Raw genomic sequence first — 20,898 nt, 5'->3', positions numbered from 1 at the left:
TCCCATGAGGATTCTATTGCGTATGACTCGAACAACCATCTCACATGTGAAGGCTTGTATCCTGCAGTCTGACATACTGTAGGACGTACTGTAGGGTGCTATGGAAGGAAACTATCTGGAGGCCAGCTGGAGATGATGCTGAGAATTGAACCACTTGAACCAATGATTTGGGGTGGGGCAGGACCAATCACACACATGATCATGGCCCCTGGATTTCAAATAATGGCATGAGAAAAAAATAGAACTAAATAAGAAATAGCAAAGCAAAGTTCATACAGCATCGAAACAGCATTCTGTGAATCCACCGATTTATTTGTCCTGCTGTACTCTAAAGGTGTTGTACTGGAAAACGAGTGAAAGCTGTGCTTTCTGATAGTTAAGTTTCTGGAAGTGTCTCCACCCTCTATATGTAACAAACAGACCAATAAAATTTTATTTTGGGTTTTATCCCCGATACTATATTCAGTATACATCTGTTTATGTTTTACACTAACATATAGAAAAACCTTATTGGTGTGTCTTATTATAGTTTTCTGTAAATTCAAGTATGGTTTCTATTTGCAGATTCATATTTGATACTAATAACTGGCTTGGTATCCTGTTTGAACGGTATGCCTTGAGGGAAAACAGGCTTCCATGAAGCACAGGCTCTCTAGAAGATTATTGTGCACAAATCACAGGTAGGTGGTAGAAATTAATGATGAGATGAACATACCACATAAATACACTACAATGTTTGAAGAAGTAAGAGGCTCCTTCAGAGATTCTTAAATGTTATTTATCATTATTAAGATCTTCAATCTTTGTAGTTACTGCTAACATTTAAGACAATTCATATTTCATATATTTCTTATTCTTCCTCCTTTCTCCTATCATCTATTACAGTTTTTTTTTTTTTTTTACTTGAAACTCTGGCACAACAATTTCCTTCTGGATTAACAAAGTTGTTCTCATCTCATCTCGTCTCATCTCATGTCTGGCTACTGAATCATTACGTATAGTTGTACCTGTTATTTAACCCTTAACAGGAATGCTTCAGGAGTCAACCAGTACTTTTGATACTGCTCACCTGAACATGATGAAGTACATCCAATGCCAGACCAACACATTCTAATTTGACTTATTATAAACAACCAGTGAATCATTAGATTAAGTATTTTTTTAAGAGCGGTGTGACAGTAGCTAATTTCATGCGATTCACCAGAGGGCCACACCCATCCCACACACCACAGATATTCGACACACGAATATACACACCCACCTGATAGATCATGACTTTAAAATTGCGTCTCTTAAGCAGCTCAGCCTCGTTGGTTTCCAACTTCTTGATCTGCCCTCCTTGCTTCTCCAGGTTGGCCCGCACAGTCTTCACATTGACACTCACTTTGCGCACCTTCTCCATCATCTTGTTAACGCTGTTGGACGTGGTGTTGTGGCTCTTGGCCAGCTTTGTCAGCTCACCTTGGATGCTTGTCACTGAGCGCTCCATCTCCTGCTGCCTGGCCTCTAAGCCACTTTGGGTGTGCTGGATCTGGTCTACCGCCCCAATGATCTTGTCCAGCAAAGACAGCACCATCACTCCATTCACCTGCTGGTCCATCTTCACCACATCATCTTTGTCCTCAACTGCATCCTCCTCTGTGCCCATTGTGGACAGCTCTTTCTTTACTGCAGCAAGGGCATCATCTTCATCATCTGAGGGCGGTAGGTTTACCTCATCATCTGAGATCTCAGTAAGGGTTTGTGGCTCAAGCTGAGCACTGGATGGCTCCATTGCTTCCATGGCTTCTTTCAAATTGTGTGTCAGTGAAAAAGACTTCTTTCGTGCTTCTTCAAGATCTTGGTTTATAACCTTCTTTGCTCTATATTCCGTTCTCAGCTCTCTCTCTCTCCTACTTGCAAAGGTTCGTACTTCTCACAAACATGCATGCACTCTCTCTTTCTGTTTTAGTTCCTTGGATTCTGGCCAGTATGCTGCAAAAGACAAGCAAAGCTGGATGCTACCACATCAGGATGTGAATGCCACACCAAGCAGGGAAAACTTCAAGTTGAGCTCCAGCCGACACTGGTTTCTCTCTCTGCGGCCACTCAGTTTTTTCCACTTGACTCTCCCAGTCACTTCAAACCCCTCCCCTATCTCCTTCCTAAACCCATGCAGTCATGAGACTCCACCTACCACTGCTGGTTCTGCCCCTCAGGGATTCACAAACACATCCCCTCCGTCAAGCCTTGTCCCAGCAGCATGGCTGGAATGGTTGGAGCAGAGCTGAGAGGATCTAAATGTACACAAGCTCAGGCGCAGCAGAAATAGGAATGTCAAGCAGGATTGTTTCTTGCCTCTAGTAATTTTCCCCTTCTCAGTAGTGGTCGGACAGGGCTAACTATAGGTAAAAAACAACAGGGTGGAAAATAGGAACCTGAGACAAGACGTAAATGAAGTCATATTTTCATAACTCTGATGTTGTGGTCATTTTTCAAAGCTCAAATATGCACATTATGTAATAGAATGTGTTACAGTTAAAACCACAACAATGAGTGAAGTGATTTGGAAAAAAGAAATGCTCTTGTGCTCTATCTCACAGTGCTGTCTCATGTTATATTCCTGATATATACGAAGCGATTTTTGTAAGTCACTTTGGATAAAAGCGTCTGCTAAATGACTGTAATGTAATGTAATGTAATGTAATGTAATGTCTTAATTTATAGATATATTAGCGCTGGAAGCCAGGCACACGACTTTACCATCATTGTCAAGAGACTGTTGGGATCTGAGGTTATGTGTCTGTGTGCAGCTCCTTTCACCTCAGTTCTTACCCAGTGAGCCCGATTGAGTGAGAGAATGGATTTCAGTAGGGGTGCAGTGCAAACCTGCGGCTCATCAGGTCTCATAAGGCCAAGCTTAAAAAGAGCCGGTTCCCAGCCCTTTGGGGCCAGAGTGTTTTGTCATAGTTTTTGAGGGTGTGTTTGACCCAAATGTAAAGACACACAGAGGAAGTAAGGGGTTTATTCACGAATAGCCAGCTGTGCTGGATCCAGGTTGTTCCTCAATTCCTCCTTGAAGGATGAATTGGCTCCCTTGGATGAACTGACCTTTGAGATCTGCCCTGATAATTGTCTGAGGGAGAGAGACGACCGGTCATGCGCAGTATTAACCACCCATCTTTCAGCTCTTCCTCCATCCAAGACACAGGTCCACCACTCTAGATACAGAATCAATGTGGGGTCGGTCACACTGGCCTGACCCTAAATACAATCGAACCAATGCCTCTACTGCAGATCCTCTGGTCATTTTGTAGCGGCCTGTCCCATCCGGCCAAGAGAGGGTTTGCCAGAACATGCAGGAAGGCTGGCAAACCATCTCAAACCAGTACCTCAACTCATGCTCCCTGCTACTGTATAACAGCAACATTCTTGGCCTTACTGCATGCTGACTCTGGTTGCAAGCAGAATCTGATCAACCACGCCCCTAACCCTAACCGTCTAACATTCAAACCATACCTCTGTCACTGCCCTGAACAATAGAGCCCTGCCTCAAATCACCTACAAGACCAAGCCCTTACTCTTAATTTCCGGAAACCACCGTGAACAAGTATCCGTCTTCCCCACACCACACTCATCCACTGTCCTTGGGTTTGTCGGTCGCAACGCTACAATCGACATATTAACTGGTCAGAACCTAGGATTAAGTCCTGGTCCTTTAGCTGCCTTTCTGACTGCCTACAGAGTTCTGTCCTTCAAAGTCTGTCTCCTGCTAGCCCTGAGGGTACTGACCTAGTTGATTTGTCCTTCATCCCCAAAGAATACCACGAGTTCAGCAAAGTCTTTAAACACAAGGCCTTTTCTCTACCACCCCATCGTCCCTATGATTTTGCAATCAATCTTCCCTGGGGTACCACTACCCTCCAGTCGGCTCTATTTCCCTTCCTGAAAGGGAGGCCATGGAGAAGTACATCTAGAAGTCACACTTGGCAGGTATCCTTTGCCATTCATCTCCCCTGGGGGCAGGCTTTTTCATCCGCAAGAACTGCTCACTCTGACCTTGCGTTGATTGAAGGACTTAACCAGATTGCTGTCAAGAAAAAATTCTCTACCTCTCCTGTCTTCAGCCTTTGAACCTGCTCAAGGAGCTGCCATTTTCTCAAAGTTCGACCTCTGCAATGTCTACCACCTTGTTCAGATTCCATCTTGTTCAGACAGCCTTCAAGACCCCTATTGAGCACGGAGTACTTAGTCATGCCCTTTGGCCTTTGCAATTCCCCAGCTATGTTTCAAACACTATGTACTCCGTGACTTTTTGAACATTTTTTTGTTTTTATTGTTTACCTGGATCATTATTTACTCAGACCCTTGTTGACCACCAGAAACATGTCCACCTGGGTCTCCAACGACTCTTAGAGAATCATCTCTTCATCAAGAGCGAGAAAGATGAATTCCACAAAGACCACCTTCTCATGGTCCCCTGAAACCAACTCAGCTTTCCTGGATCTGAAGAAGAGGTTCTCCCAAACACTGGGCCTCATCCAGTCCGACCCAAACAATTTCCTCTTGATGTTAATGTCTCTGAAATGGGTCCCTGCAGTCCTGTTACAGTGCACAGACTCTGATGGGGCGGAACTTCACTCTTGTTCCTTTTTCTCCATGCAGGTTGTCCCCTGCTGAAAGGAATTGAGATGTGGGAACTGGGAACTCCTAGCCATCAAACTTGCTTTGGAGGGCACCGAGCATCCTGTGCTAGTCTGGACAGATGATAAGAACCTATCCACAGTCGGCCAAACGTCTTAACTCTCGTCAATCCCATTGCCCCCTCCCAAATTTACCCTAATCTCTTTTTGCCCAGGTGTCCAAAACATAAAGCCAGGCGCCCTTTCCCGACAGTTCTCTGTAGACGACACCGACATGACCTCAGCCCAGCTCCATCCTGCCACCTAATTGCTCCAATTCCGTTGGCTCTTTCCTGGGACTTTGACGATGTCAGCAACCAGGCGCATCAAACGGAACCATACCCCGGCACTGGTCCGCCAGGCAGAAAATACTTTCCCGCCTCAGTCTGCTCTCGTCTCATTCACTGAGCCCATTCTTCCAAATTCTCTGCATATCCCGGTATCAGCCAAAACATTGCTCTCATAAATTGCCGCTACAGGTGGCCGTCCATCCACAAGGACGTTAAAGATTACATCATCACCTGTCCTGTTTGCGCTTGCCACAAATCCTCTCATCAGCCACCCTCTGGACTCCTTCAACCCTTAACCATTCCTACGAGACCTTGGTCGAATTTTGCGCTTCCCTCCCCCTCAAAAGGTATGACCCCCATTCTCTCAATCATAGACCGTTTCTACAAGACATGTCACCTTTTTCCCCTCAGCTTTTCAGACCACTCAATTTCTAGTCAAACATGTCTTCTATCTCCATGGCATCCCCAAAGAGATTCTGTCTGACCATGGAACTCATTTCACCTCCCTGGTGTGGAAACAGTTCTGTCTCGCACTCAACGCCAAAGTCTTTCTTGCCTCAGGTTTCTATCTGCAGTCAGACGGAGAGGATGAATCAGGAACTTGAGGCCACCCTCAGATGACTCGCGCCCTCAACCCTTCTGAATGGAGCGGTTCTTTCCCTGGGTCAAGTATGCTCACAGTTCACAAATCTCCGCTTCCACAGGTCTGTCCCCTTTTTGGGTCTCCCTGGGCTACCAGCCGCCACTCTTCCTCACAGTTGAAAGATCGCTGTCATTTCAGTCTGCTGTCATGTCCGCTGCCCAGGCCACACTACAACACACCTCTAAAAAGTACCGCTGCTTTGCTGGCTGGAGGTAGATTCCTGCTCCTGGCTATTCACCTGGGCAGAAGGTTTGGCTCTCATCTGGCAACTCCCCTTTGAGTCTATCATGAAGAAATTGCCCCCTAGATGAATCAGTCCCACTGCGGTTTGTCTCCTCCTAGCCTGCGCAACTACCCTACTTCAATGTGTCCCAGGACAAAGTTGTCCCCCAGAACAATAAAAAAAATCATTGTTCCCATATACTTTTTACATGGAATCTTCTGTGCTCACTAACTGTGCCATATTGCAAATAGGGTGGATGAAATGATAAATGTTCAATTTATTTTCCAGGTTGTTAGTTTTACATCAGTGAGCAAATGGACTAGATCAATGTGTACATCTTTAACTCAAAGGTCTTAACTACTGTTGTGGCAGTAAAGACTAATCTTACACTGTTCACCTATTTCCATCTCTCCCTCTTGAGTATTTATGCTTTCAAAAGTATTTGCAGAAAGATAATAAAGAAAACATTGCTGTGATTGTTTTGTTTCTTCAACCATTTAAGTTTTAATAACGTGCACTGTTTGTCATGATCGATATACTTGAAGTCAGAAAATAAATATCGCAGCAGCTCCGTCTAACAAAAGAGAAAACTCAGTAAAATTCATGTTAAGTCAACTAAATATACACTATCTACAAACATTTCAACAAACTATACCCTCGGTATCGTCTGATTAACCAAGGCAGGACTTTCACTTGGCAGTTTCAAATTTTCAAAATAAAGCTAGTCTGCCAACAAGAGTGGCGATTTTTACTTCACGATGAGCCAGCAAATTCTGTGTCAACAATATAGCCTTTTTAAAAACGCTTCGGTGTTGTTATTTTGTGACCAAAAAAATCAGTCATCAATCAAAATCAGTTAGGCGTTATTCCAATAAACGATGTCGCCATTTATTTTGATATCCTAGTTGTCCTACAATTTCCGCTGGACTACGTCTCACTTGACGCCGACGCAGCTTCTTGTACCACAGCATCCAGCATCCCGACCAGACCGGAGAGCAGAGCAACGTTGGGCAAATAAAGAAGCAGGTATTTTAATTCTTTTGACATGGTGAACATGGGGTGAACACCCCATTATTCATGGGGTGGTTTCAAATTCATAATGCGTGGGATCATGAATTTTTATGAATTGTATCCAGACATTTCAGCGTCTACGCTGAAATAACGGTCTCACGACCATTCGCAAATAGTTTTACGCAACTAGCATGGATGACGACTGAATAAAAATGTAAAGTAGCTAAGCATCTACGTAGATTGGTTGAAGCCAGATGGAAAATTCGGGTGGGGGGGAGCACAGCGGGTTTTTTGGAACAGGTGACAGATGCTCAGAGATGGAGGCCCGGATTCAGCAGCATCATGGCGTCCTTCAGTGAAGGGCAGAGCTGCTTTCAAGCTAACCTATCTGCTATAGCTTTTCATGCAAATGCCTCATTTAAATATCATCGCCTTCTTAAAAATTTTCACTAACCACAAAAAACTATGTCATATGTTGATTAAGGAGTTGAGTAAGGCAAAAAGTCTGTCTTCGAGGGTAGCGATATTTAATTAAAAAAAACCTTTGTCCACAGGGGGCAAATACCAATGGCACAACACACACACACAGATTAACTGCCCCCAATACCAATGCTATGCCTTTGATTTACTTGAATTCACATTTTTATTTGTCGATTGAATTTGAGACACATTTGTTCAAAATCAGGGGACTCAGGGAACTTTAGTTTCTGGAACATTTCTTTTGCCAATCAAGACTGAAACGTATGATAGCCCCTGTACTATAATGAAATATTTAAATGTATAGTATAAAGAAGATTTATGGACCCAGTGAGAGAGGATATGAAGGTAGTTGGTGTGAGAGAGGAGGATACAGAGAATAGGGTTAGATGGAGAAGGTTGATTCGCTGTCCATGTATTTTTTATTTTTTTTATTGTATTATAAATGTTTTTCTGTCCTGGCAGCAGAAATTCAGCTTGTTGGTCATCATGGGGGAGCTGTTTAGAAGTGAGGAGATGACCCTCGCCCAGCTTTTTCTTCAATCAGAGGCAGCTTATTGCTGCGTCAGTGAATTGGGAGAACTGGGAATGGTTCAGTTTCGAGATGTGAGTAGTTCTTGATTTCCAGACTGATGGAATTGAAAATCAAGTGAGCACATTTGGTGTCTGTTGTCTGCCATGACTGCAATTGTTTTAGTAATTCAGGAAGTAATGTGCTGAGTATTTCTAAGTGTTTTAATAGATTTTTTTTTTGTCTCTCACTTGCAGCTTAATCCAGATGTAAATGTGTTCCAGCGCAAGTTTGTGAATGAAGTGAGAAGGTGTGAAGAAATGGACAGAAAACTCAGTAAGTCTCATAGAAACAAAAGTAACAGGGATTCCAATTGGGTTCTGCCATAATAATCTGTTAGTCATATGATTATGATAGATGGAAAATGCGTGCTGAAAGTTTTAAACATTTGATTGAATTTGAAGTCTTATTTATAATTGTCTGAAAGATGTGACAGTAATGCATTGTAAGGCCCTTTTTTTTAAAGATTTGCAAATGATCCCAAGGACAGACTTTTAAGTGTTAACAGGCCAAAGTAAAATGACTCCAGAATGTGAAATTCCAAGCTATACCTTGAAGGAATTCAAAATTGAACAGATTAAATGTAAATGTGAAATGTGACCTTGGAAAAAAACATTTTATTTTCTTTGTGGAAGTTGCTTTTCACCCATACAATTGGAGTCACTTTTCTTATTCAGCTCAACCAATGTTACCTAAAATGATTTGGGAGATGTTGATAATATAATATGCTATGTTTCTTTAACGCACTGAGGGATTTTGAGAAAATCTCTGGTAAAACACTCCGTTTAGTTTACTTTGGTCTTTTGAGGTAATAGAGAGAAATAATTGATAAGGTCTTACGTGTGCATTTCATATTGTCCCATTTGACTTACAAGACACCAAAGCCTTAAGTATGTGGTTTATACTGTTCACTTGGTATTAAAACACAACCGGCAAGGTTGGGAGCATAAAGGTCTACGGAGGTTATATTAGCTGTGTATGTTTTGGTTTCTTCTATTGCTGGACAGTAAATCCTTATGAACTCTACTCCATCACATTCCTCTCCTTGCTGAACAGGGTTTGTGGAGAAGGAGATTAAGAAAGCCAACATTCCAACTGTTGATACTGGGGAAAATCCAGAAGTACCTTTTCCAAGGGACATGATTGATCTGGAGGTAATTTGGTATCAGACACTATGCTGTGAAATGGCATAACTTTTCAATTTAATTGATTTGTATAAACAATTACAGAAATATTTATGCTGCATATCAATAGGTAAGGCGAAGCTTTCATTGCTCTGATCCCAAATCACAAGATCAATGATACCATGCTAAAGCATCATTTAGTACAATTGAAGATTGTCAAAATTTTGCCTTTGGTTTTGTTGATTAATATTAGTATAGTTAACTATACTAGACTTTCTAGTCATGATTTCACTGCAAATTCTGGCAGTTTTTCATATTACGGCAAAGAGGCCTAGAGTAAAAAAAACAAGATATGTTGACAGAGTTCAGGTAGAGAAAAACTCAATATGTTAAATACAAAATTTCTGCTACAATTTGGCAACAAACTCAAGTGTAATTACCTGAATATTCAAAAGAAATTAAATGTATTAAAATTAAATATTTAGACCCCTTTCAGTTTAAATAGGTCTGCTTGAGAAAAACCTGAATGCCCGATACACCTGCATTTCCAAAATAAAACTGACATTAAACTACAAGGTTATAATTATTAATAATGAAAACAGAATTTCTGAATATAATGGTATTTCTTTCAAGTTATTACCAACACAAGCACTGTTTCCTCCTCTGTGTTGTACTTGATGAAATTATACTGGAAAACATTAAACCAGTTGGATGACTGCCAGTGTGCTTTCAGATAGAAACCAGATCAGTAAGAGAATGTGCTTTGTGACGGCAGGCAACCTTTGAGAAGCTGGAGAATGAGTTAAAGGAGATAAACACCAACCAGGAAGCACTAAAGAAGAACTTTCTGGAGCTGACAGAGCTCAAACACATCCTCCGCCGGACACAGCAGTTCTTTGATGAGGTATGTTCCCCCTCACACAGAGCAGCTCTGCATCATCATCTGATGGGAATCAGTTATACTGTGACCCAAAGCAATATGATTCTTTGTGATAGATTATTTGTTTTACAGATGGAGGACCCCAACCTGCTGGAGGAGTCATCAGCTCTGATGGAGGGCAATGAGGGGGGACGTGGGGCTCCCCTTCGATTGGGGTGAATAATGACCCTTGGATTATTTTCTCAAACAATGTCTAGTTTTACTGAACGATTCAAATTAATCATGATTCATTTTATTGAAGAATTATATCACACATCAGTCATAAATATCATATCAATACATTTTGATACCAGTTTACTGTGAAATGATGTGATCCAGTCATCTCAGGATTCATCAATTCGTCCAAAAACCTTTTTCAAGCCTGATAAGAACACAGATAGATTGCGGTTGAATTATTTGTGTTAAATATTTGAATCGTACCATATACAAAAGGAAGTTTAAAATAGGCTGACAAAAGATGTGCATATAAGACTGAAAGAACCAATATCCCACTAATGACTCCATCACAGAGTTAATTCCAGAAGCCTTTGCATTGTTTCTAAAACATACCCAATATGTCTAATAGCAAATTAATGATGTCTCTGACTGAGCAAACATTATATAAATATATAATGGAGACACGAATAGGATTGTTACTATAGGACCTAAAACAGGCATTGCTTATGTGGGCTCAAATCACAAATGAAAAAAATCAACGCCTAATTATCAATACACAATAACTTTAAAAGGGAAAAATTTTCAGAGCTTGTGGAGTCACCAGATAATGAGAAAAGACTGATGTGCTCTTTTCCGTTCACACATTATATAAATGAGTTAAAGTCAAAGTGTAAAAATATTTTTGCCACGTAGTCACAGTGATTTTCTATATGCAGGTTTGTGGCTGGTGTTATTAGTAGGGAGAGGATTCCAACCTTTGAGAGGATGTTGTGGAGGGTTTGCCGGGGTAACGTGTTTCTTCGGAAGGCGGAGATCGAGGACCCTCTGGAGGACCCTACCACAGTCAGCATCAATAATTCAGCATCACAGAGTTCAATAATTTGTACAACACAGTATAAAAATTGGTGTATCTTCTTGATAAAACCTTTGTATCCTTAACAAAACCACTAATATACAAGGAAAGAAAAATGCAAATGTTTAGTGAGAGTGTAAGAGCTTTTTCATCTGTTCAACAGGGAGACAAAGTTGACAAGTCTGTCTTCATCATCTTTTTCCAAGGAGATCAGCTGAAGAACAGAGTGAGAAAGATCTGTGAGGGGTGAGTGTCCTACATAAGGATGCCTAAAGTATACTGAAAATTAGAGAGTTGGAGCAATGGAAAAATGTCATATTTTTGTCTGCTCTGTACCTAAATTGAAACACAAAAGTGACACTTGTTACAGTCTGATGGACTTCAGTGTACTTGCCATGCATGGTCTTAGTCTGCCCAAACAATGGGGATCAACCTACATATTAATGAACTTAATGTATCCGTACAATCTGCATAGTGACAATATCAACACTGACTATAATACTCCTCTTAAATCTGAAAAAAAAATGACAATTGTGCAATACCAGCTGTGCTACAACAATTTGCTGTTGACTTTGAGTCATGATTTTGCATTCTTACCTTGAAAGCAGTGGCCAATTATTGCAGCACATCTGTCAGCATAGTATTCATGTCTGACAATAAGTTGTTTTGGTTTGTCTCTATCATCTTGATAGTGGTAAAAATTGCAAATTATAATTCAATGGTCATTAAAGATTAGAAGCTTTTCATTCTAAATGTCTATCCCAGACTAAAGGAAAATGCTTCTGCAAGAGTAAATTAAAATTTCTTTCAGAATTATGATTTTCAACGCTCCTCTGTTTGAGTGTCACATGACAGACTTATCCTTGAGTGCAATAATATGACACACATTGTAGTTATTATGCAGTAATTAAAATAGTAAATGCTTACCTGTGAGTCAAGCATAGGCTTAGTATGTTGTTTAACTATGAATCTAAGACAAAGTGTGGTTCTGAGAGTTAGAGAGCATCATCATTACATCACTGTTTATATTCTTGTCAAAATCTTGTCAAGAAGGAGAGGAGGAAGGCGTGTTCGGTAGAGGAAAGGCAAGAGTCTGGGACTGAGAGTAAGGGCTTTGAATATAAGAACTGACAGGAAAAGGTAGAGAGTTGGTCGACATGATGCAGAGAAGGAAGGTGGATATACTGTTTGTTCTGGAGACCAGGTGGAAAGGTAGTAAGGGTAGAAGCTTAGGAGCAAGCTTTAACTTATACTATAATGGTACTGACAAGGAGAGAAACTGAGAAGGAGTTGTCCTGAAGGACTTTGTTCGGAATATTTGGAGACGAAAAGAATGTCAGACTTATGAGTCTGAAACTGGAAATTGAAGGTGTGATGCTCAATGGTATTAGTGGCTATGCACCACAGGTGGGATGTGAGTTTGAGGATAAGGAGAAGTTCTGGAATGAGCAAGATGAAGTGATGCAGAGTATCCCCAGAGATGAGAGTGGTAATTGGTGCAGACTTCAATGGGCATGTTGGTGCAGGCAATAGAAACTAGACTGAGAGCAGAAGTCAGCATTTGTGAACAGCAGTATGGCTTCATGCCTAGAAAGAGTACTACAGATGCAGTATTTGCTTTGAGAATGCTAAGAAGTACACAGAAGGTCAAAGGGATCTGCATTGTGTTTTTGTAGATCTAGAAAAAGCATATGGCAGGGTGACGAGAGGAACTTTGGTACTGTATGAGGAAATCTGGAGTGGCCAAGAATTAAGTTAGACTGGTGCAGGGCATGTATGCTAGCTGTGAGACAGTGGTACGGTGTGCTGTAGGGGTAACAGAAGTTCAAGGTGGAGGTGGGACTCCACCAGGGATCAGCTCTTAGCCCCTTCTTGTTTGCAGTGGTGACAGGCTGACAGATGAGGTTAGACAGGAATCTCCACGGGCCATGATGTTTGCAGAGGACATTGTGATCTGTAGTGAGAGCAGAGAACTTTTTTCTTCTTCTTCTTCTTTCGGCTTTTCCCGTCAGGGGTCGCCACAGCGAGTCAACTTTCTCCATCTAACCCTATTCTCTGTATCCTCCTCTCTCACACCAACTACCTTCATATCCTTTCTCACTACGTCCATAAATCTTCTCTTTGGTCTTCCTCGAGACCTCCTGCCTGGCAGCTCCAATTCCAGCATCCTTCTACCAATTTATTCTCTATCCCTCCTCTGTACATGACCAAACCATCTCAGTCTGGCTTCTCTGACCTGCTCTCAAAAACATCTAACATGTGCTGTTCCTCTGATAGACTCATTCCTGATGCTATCCATCCTGGTCACTCCCAAAGAGAACCTCAACATCCTCTCTGCAACCTCTAGTTCTGCCTGCTGTCTTTTGGTCATTGTAACAGTTTCTAGTCCACACATCATCGCTGGTCTCACCACTGTCTTATACACCTTTCCTTTTATTCTGGCTGAAAGTCTTCTATCACATAGTACCCCTGACACTTTTCTCCACCCATTCCAACCTGCTTGGACCCATCTCTTCACCTCTTTTCCACACTCTCCGTTGCTCTGGACTGTTGACACTAAGTACTTGAAATCCTCCAGCTTCTTGATCTCCACTCCCTGTAGCCTCACTGTTCCACCTGAGTTCCTCTCATTCACACACATATATTCTGTTCTGCTGCAACTAACTTTCATTCCTCTTCTTTCCAGAGCATACCTCCACCTCTCTAGATTTTTCTCTACCTGTTTTCTGCTCTCACTACAGATCACAATGTCACCTGCACACATCATGGTCCATGGAGATTCCTGTCTAACCTCATCTGTCAGCCTGTCCATCACCAACAAGAAGGGGCTCAAAGCTGATCCCTGGTGGAGTCCCACCTCCACCTTGAACTTCTCTGTTACCCCTACAGCACACCGTACCAGTGTCTCACAGCTAGCATACATGTCCTGCACCAGTCTAACATACTTCTCTGCCACTCCAGACTTTCTCATACAATACCAGAGCTCCTCTCTTGGCACCCTGTCATATGCTTTTTCTAGGTCTACAAAAACACAATGCAGCTCCCTCTGGCCTTCTCTGTACTTTTCTATTAGCATTCTCAACGCAAACACTGCATTTGTAGTACTCTTCCTAGGCATGAAGCCATACTGCTGTTCACAAGTGCTGACTTCTGCTCTCAGTCTAGTTTCCACTACTCCTTCCCATAATTTCATTGTATGGCTCATCAACTTTATCCCTCTATAGTTGCCACAATTCTGCACATCCCCTTTATTCTTGAAAATAGGCACCATCACACTTTGTCTCCATTCTTCAGGCATCTTCTCACTCTCTAAGATCCTGTTGAATAATCTTGTCAGAAAATCTACCGCTGCCTCTCCTAGACACTTCCACACCTCCACAGGTATATCATCAGGACCAACTGCTTTTCCACTCTTCATCCTCTTCAATGCCTTCCTTACTTCACTTTTACTAATTTGTGCTACTTTGTGGTCTACAATAGTCACCTCTTCTACCCTTGCCTCTCTTTCATTTTCCAAATTCATCAGCTCTTCAAAGTACTCTTTCCATCTTCCCATCACTCTTCTAGCATCTGTCAATACATTTCCCTCTCTGTCCTAAATCACCCGGACGTGTTATACATCCTTTCCATGTTTATCTCTCTGTTTCGCCAACCTGTATAGGTCACTCTCACCCTCCTTACTATCAAACCGAGGAAAAAAAAGGCAAAAACTGGAAATCGAAGGTGTGATGCTCAATGTTGTTAGTGGCTATGCGCCGCAGGTGGGATGTGAATCTGAAGAGAAGGAGAAGTTCTGGAATGAGTTAGATGAAGTGATGCAGAATATTCCCAGAAATGAGAGAGTGGTCATTGGTGCAGACTTCAATGGACATGTCGGTGAAGGCAATAGAGGGGATGAAGAAGTGATGGGCAGATTTGGTATCCAGGATAGGAATGCCGATAGAAGAAGTCTTCTCTGTGATAGAAGACTATCGGCCAGAATGAAAGGAAAGGTGTACAAGATAGTGGTGAGACCAGAGATGCTGTATGGACTAGAGACAGTTACAATGGCGAAGAGACAGGAGGCAGAGCTAGAGGTTGCAGAGATGAAGATGCTATGGTTCTCTTTGGGATTAACCATGATGGAAGGGATCGGGAATGAGTCTATCAGAGGAACAGCACATGTTAGACGTTTTGGAGAGATGGTCAGAGAAGTCAGACTGAGATGGTTCGGTCATGTACAGAGGGGGGATAGTGAATATATTGGTAGACGGATGCTGGAATTGGATCTCCCAGGCAGGAGGTCTGGAGGAAGACTAAAGAGAAGATTTATGGACGTAGTGAGAAAGGATATGAAGGTAGTTTGTGTGAGAGAGGAGTATACAGAGAAAAGGGTTAGATGGAGAAGGTTGATTCGTTGTGGCGACCCCTGAAGGGAAAAGTCGATAGGAGGAGGAGAAGAAGATGGCAACTGGACTTGAATTTCTGTAGTTGAAGACATTTCACCGGATGAAGGATGACGTTTTCAAGTAAGAATTCAAGTCCAGTTGCTACGAAAAGCTAATTCACCATGACCTGAATTACTGAGAACGTCCACAGACATCCCTGTCTATGCTGTATCTGTCAGTATTTGCTTGCTTAGTGATACAGATATACCTTCAGTTGCAGACAACATAGCAGCTAAATGTTTGGAATTGTAATTGTTTGGATGCCAACTGTGCAAGTGTTTGTCATACATTTAGGGTATAAAGGGCTTTTTTTCTTAAAAAAAAAAAAAAAAAAAAAAAAAACTCCAGCAAATGGCAGCAAATGGGATTGTTAATTGTCTGTTATTGGTATAACACTGGATTATATGGGATTCTCTTGGTTTCTGGATATTGGATGTCTTCAGAAGCCTTTTACAGCTTCTTCTTTGAACAGAATGTTCAAAGCATATGTAGTGAGTAAGAGGAAGGATTGTGTCATCTGAGACAAAGAGCTGCAGAAGATAGGGTTAGATGGTGGCAGATAATTAGCTGTGACAACTCCTGAAGGGAACAGCCAAAAGGAGATGAAGCAGAAGAGGAAATTTTCTGTTGACAAAACTTGGTTGGTGTATATTTCCAGGTTTCGCGCTTCTCTCTACCCCTGTCCAGAGACCCCCTGTGAGAGGAAGGAGATGCTGGCTGGAGTCAACAGCAGGATTGATGACCTCCAAATGGTAACTTTCCTATCTTGTGATAATTTTACACTTGCCAAATTTTTAAAATAAAAATAAGAGACATGAAGTTGCCTTATTATTGTAAAGCAGACAGGGTATTTTACAGGGTAGCTCTTTTTCAAAGGGATTTTTCTAGTCTTTGTGTTTCCAAAAAAAAGAAAGAAACCTGTCAGCTTCAAAACAACACATTAATTAGGCATTTTTTGCAACAGGATATCTGACGTCTAGCCCCTCCCATATTCAATTTATATAGAACCAAATTACAAAAGCTTTTCTAACGTAGACAGGTCATTCCTTTTCGCTGACTTATTTGTGCAAGTCCTTTGTCCTGTCGGTTTTGGTTGTCCAACATTTGGCCTTATTAAGCCTGGAAAAAAAACGTTCTGCTTCAGCAGTCTGCTCCAGTCTGAGTCTACAAGCCACATACAATATGTATCTGTGCTCTGCAACAGTTATTAGACATTACACAGATCATTGTATTGCTGTACATTCTGGACACCAACATTAGTGAGCTCAGACAGGCAAATGAATTATGTCAGTATGAGCATCTGTGATTAACATTTGAAAGTGAAAACAATTCAGATCAAATTTTATTATACACTTATTATACATTGAAATTGGAGTGAATTTCTTTCAGTTTTTTATGTAATGCAATCACCCTGCTGTTGTTGATTTAGGACCACTACAACAGTTTATTTATAAACAAACACACATTGTGTGTGTGTTGTATGTGTGTGTGTGTGTGTGTGTGTGTGTGTGTGTGTGTGTGTGTGTGTGTGTGTGAGATTTTTCAGCTTTTCCCATTTGCAAAGCATGTAGAGGTCTGTAATTTTTTATCATAGGTATTTAATTGTGAGCGACGGAATCTAAAACAAAAATCCAGAAAAACACATTATATAATTTTTAAGTACTTAATTTCATTTATTGCATGACCTATTTTGACCAACCAGCGGCTCTCACAGACCTATTATTTTTTCTTTAAGAAGCCCTCCTGTTCTTCACTCATTACCTGTATTAACTGCTGGTAACTGCAGGCAGTTTGAACCTGGTACTTGTATAAAAAACACCTGTCCACACACTCAATCAAACAAACTCCAAGCTCTCCACAATGGCCAAGACCAGAGAGCTCTGTAAGGACATTAGGCATAAAATTGTTGAATTGGCTGGGATGGGCTACAGGACAATATGCAGGCAGCTTGGTGAGAAGGCAATAACTCTTGGCACAATTATTAGAAAATGGAAGAAGTTCAAGATGACAGTCAATCTCCCTTGGTCTCGGTCTCCATGCAAGATCTCACATCGCGAGGCATCAGTGATCATGAGTAAGGTGAGGGATCAACCCTGAACTACACAGCTGGTCCTGGTCAATGATCTGGAGAGAGCTTGGACCACAGTCTAAAAGAAAACTATTAGTAACACACTATGCCATCAAGGATTAAAATCTTGCAGCGCATGCAAGGTCCCCTTGCTCAAGCCAGCACATGTCCAGGCTCGCCTGAAGTTTGCCAATGACCATCTGGATGATCCAGAGGAAGAATAGAAGGTCATGTGGTCTGCGTAGACAACACCACTCGCTGTGTTTGGACAAACAAGTAGGATGAGTACAACCTCAAGAACACCATCCTAACTATGAAACATGGAGTTCGAAACCTCATTCTTTGGTGATGATTTTCTGCAAAATGGACAGGAAGGCCGCAGCGTATTGAGGGAAGGGTGGATGGGGTAATTTATCGCAAGATCTTGACCAAGGACCTCCTTCCCTCAGTAAGACCCCTGAAGATGGGTTGTGGCTGGATCTTCCAGCATGACAACGGCCCGAGAACACAGCCATGGCAACTAAGAATTGGCTCTCTAAGAAGCATCTCAAGGTCCTGGAGTGGCCTAGCCAGTCCTCAGACCTGAAGCTGACCTGAATACCTATGATAAAAATGTGCCCTCTACATGCTTTGCATGTGGGAAAAGCTGAAAAATCTGCAGTGTATCAAATACTTGTTCTCCCTATTGTTTATGGTTACAGTGAGATGCAATACTAAGCAGGTTTGTCTCATTCTTCCAAATTAACAATTCTTCTGTGCGTGCGTGTGTGTGTGTGTGTATGTGTGTGTGTGTGTGTATGTGTGTATGTGTGTGTATGGCAGAATTATACAGTACATCAGACATTATGTCAACATCTGTGATCTTCTTGCCACTTCAGGTTCTAAACCAGACTGAGGACCACCGCCAACGAGTGCTGCAGGCTGCCTCAAAAACGATGCGTGTGTGGTTCATCAAGGTGAGGAAGATGAAGGCCATCTATCACACGCTCAACCTATGCAACATTGACGTCACACAGAAGTGTCTGATTGCTGAGGTGTGGTGTCCTGTCTCAGACCTGGACTCCATCCAGTTTGCCCTACGCAGAGGAACGGTGAGTTATTTTGACTTATAAAATGTATTTTCCTGACTCTTGGTTTTGATGTCCAATTGGGGCCTTTAGGGGTAAGCAAACTATCAGTCACTGCTTTTTAAAAAAGTACTACTCAATACTTTTACTTTTTTTTAAAATGTGCACTTTGGTTTAGACTTGAGTTTTCAAATGCAACATTTTGTGTTTTAAACATCATGACACTTCACTATCATTGATTCAATAATTGATTCTCATTGAATTTGTCTGTCAAATTTTCCAGTGATTCCCCAAGTATTTTGATAATTAAATATTAATCACACATAAAGGACAAGTTTATTATTGTGGTTATTATAGTTATCATTATGAGTTTGAGAGTTATTGAATACCTTTGGGTAATGTACTTTTGACAAGCTCATCTTTGAGATTTGGAATTGTAAATTCACACTTTGCATCATTTTTTGTAATGTTATAGGCTAATCAATTAATCAAGCGAAGAATCGATGGACTGTATATTGAATTTTTGGCTCAGCACAAGATACAATACATATAAAAAAACGCATTAGTTAACAGTACATATCAGACTCATCAGACATGTGCTTTAAAAATAAAACCAGCTTGGTTTTTAAGCTGATTTTGAAGTTGACGTTTGCATGCATTTCATGCACAAACCAGTTATCCCTTGTAGCTTCATGTCCAGCTCATTCATGTGTGTCAGTATGTCCACAGTAAAGGCTAAATCACAAAGCCAATCTGTGTCATTCAGCTCAGGAAATTCTCTAGTCGCTCCAAAAATGAAATAATCTCCTGTTTGAGCTCCCACATTCATTGATCCAATCATTCAATCATTCACATCAAGTATGAATTCTGTACCAATCTTTGGCGGGCTGGATAAAAAAAGACCAGCGGGTCAGATGTGGCTCGCGGGCCGTAGTTTGCCCACCCCTGGGTTAGAACTTAAATATAGCAAGCTTGCAAGAGCATCGGGGTTTAAAAAATTGGAAATAGTTTGAAATATGATGATTTTTCCAAGTTGTGTGATTGTTTGGATTCTGTCATTGAAACTGGCAGGAGATAAATAATAATGAGTGTTTCTGACAGGAGAGGAGTGGCTCCACAGTACCATCCATCCTCAACAGGATGCAGACCAAACAGACACCTCCCACCTTCAATAAGACCAACAAGTTCACCTCAGGCTTCCAGAACATTGTTGATGCCTATGGCATTGGCAACTACAGGGAAATTAATCCAGGTTCTGCTTCCGTAAATTTAAGGATTTCTTATCACTATTTCTGAATGATTAACTTTAGATTATTAATTTCACTTGGAAATACAAGCATGTTTTGAGCTATAGTCGAAAATCACTCAGAATAGAGTTGTACATGAAAATATTTATGAACAAATAATTTTACTGCTGTTATCAAACAATTGTGATAAATTGAATGATAAATGAATCTAATATTTTGGAAACATGCAAAATTGATTTTTTGATTGATTTGAAATGTGACTTGATTTTGAAAAGTTGGTAGTTTTTATAAGTTTTATACTCAGTGATAATGCACAAATAAAAGGCAAAAAATAACTTTATTCTATATATGCACTTATTTACACTGACCTCTTTGTTCCCTTTTTATAAATACCTGAAGATTAAAAGTAATTCAATTGAAGGAAAGGAATGTGTTTTTGGTACATTGTACCATTTGAAAGTACAGTGCCTTCCCCAATTGAATAATTATTGCAAGGATTGCTGAAATCAAATGTTAGCAGAGAATATTACAAAATACGAATCCAGAGTTATGAGCATGATAGGGGATGACACCGAATCTTGAAAAGTGTTATTTAACATGTGCTATCTACTGCAGCTCCATACACAATCATCACCTTCCCCTTCCTTTTCGCTGTGATGTTCGGCGACATGGGTCATGGCCTGTTGATGACGTGTGCCGCCCTCTATTTGGTCATCCGAGAGAGTCGTCTTCTCTCTCAAAAGAGTGAAAATGAGGTGCAATTACTTTGTAATAACCCCCCCCCCCCCCCCCCCCCCAGTCACTATAGAACTATAATGTTGTAAGTTGACAAATGTGCTATCATTAGACCAACTTGTTCAAAAGCAGGAGTTTTAGTTTTCTCTGTGTGTATATGTCTCTACAGATGTTCAACATGGTATTTGCTGGTCGTTACATCATTCTTCTGATGGGCGTTTTCTCTATGTATACTGGCATAATTTATAATGATTGCTTCTCCAAGTCACTCAACATGTTTGGGTCTGGTTGGAGCGTCCGACCCATGTTTGTTAACAAAGGAGCTAACTGGACGTAAGTGTTTGGTCACATCTTAAATCTCCCACAACCACCATTTTAGGCATGCTTGCATTAGATTAAGCTATT

At 41.2% G+C, this 20,898-nt stretch overlaps 2 protein-coding genes across 4 annotated transcripts in view; one reads left to right on the top strand and one right to left on the bottom strand.

The window, feature by feature from the left end:
* Positions 1 to 2,079, bottom strand: part of cavin1b (caveolae associated protein 1b) — a 23,668-nt gene extending 21,589 nt beyond the window's left edge. Inside the window, exon 1 of the mRNA XM_086140700.1 lies at positions 1,262 to 2,079. Within this exon, the coding sequence (XP_085996826.1) occupies positions 1,262 to 1,783 (522 nt within the window). The 5' untranslated portion in view covers positions 1,784 to 2,079. The remainder of the gene's footprint in view (positions 1 to 1,261) is intronic.
* Positions 2,080 to 6,765: 4,686 nt separating this feature from the next.
* The window catches only part of atp6v0a1b (ATPase H+ transporting V0 subunit a1b), a 31,409-nt gene continuing 17,276 nt past the window's right edge, over positions 6,766 to 20,898 (top strand). For 2 of the 3 annotated variants that reach the window (XM_086140337.1, XM_086140335.1), the window contains exons 1-13: positions 6,773 to 6,843; positions 7,771 to 7,911; positions 8,074 to 8,152; positions 8,933 to 9,030; positions 9,776 to 9,904; positions 10,013 to 10,095; positions 10,813 to 10,939; positions 11,113 to 11,195; positions 16,035 to 16,128; positions 18,323 to 18,535; positions 19,613 to 19,763; positions 20,374 to 20,513; positions 20,663 to 20,826. In XM_086140337.1, the coding sequence (XP_085996463.1) occupies positions 7,795 to 7,911; positions 8,074 to 8,152; positions 8,933 to 9,030; positions 9,776 to 9,904; positions 10,013 to 10,095; positions 10,813 to 10,939; positions 11,113 to 11,195; positions 16,035 to 16,128; positions 18,323 to 18,535; positions 19,613 to 19,763; positions 20,374 to 20,513; positions 20,663 to 20,826 (1,478 nt within the window). In that variant the 5' untranslated portion in view covers positions 6,773 to 6,843; positions 7,771 to 7,794. Of the gene's footprint in view, positions 6,844 to 7,770; positions 7,912 to 8,073; positions 8,153 to 8,932; positions 9,031 to 9,775; positions 9,905 to 10,012; positions 10,096 to 10,812; positions 10,940 to 11,112; positions 11,196 to 16,034; positions 16,129 to 18,322; positions 18,536 to 19,612; positions 19,764 to 20,373; positions 20,514 to 20,662; positions 20,827 to 20,898 lie in introns of all 3 variants that reach the window. The other variant, XM_086140336.1, reaches the window with a different exon arrangement.

The sequence above is a fragment of the Fistularia commersonii genome, chromosome 33 (genome assembly GCF_037954325.1).
Source record: "Fistularia commersonii isolate RoL2024-O1a breed Wild chromosome 33, RoL_Fcom_v1.0, whole genome shotgun sequence".
Classification (NCBI taxonomy): Eukaryota; Metazoa; Chordata; class Actinopteri; order Syngnathiformes; family Fistulariidae; genus Fistularia; species Fistularia commersonii.
The sequence above is the reverse complement of the archived record's forward strand: the minus strand, read 5'-3'. Positions and strand labels throughout refer to the sequence as shown.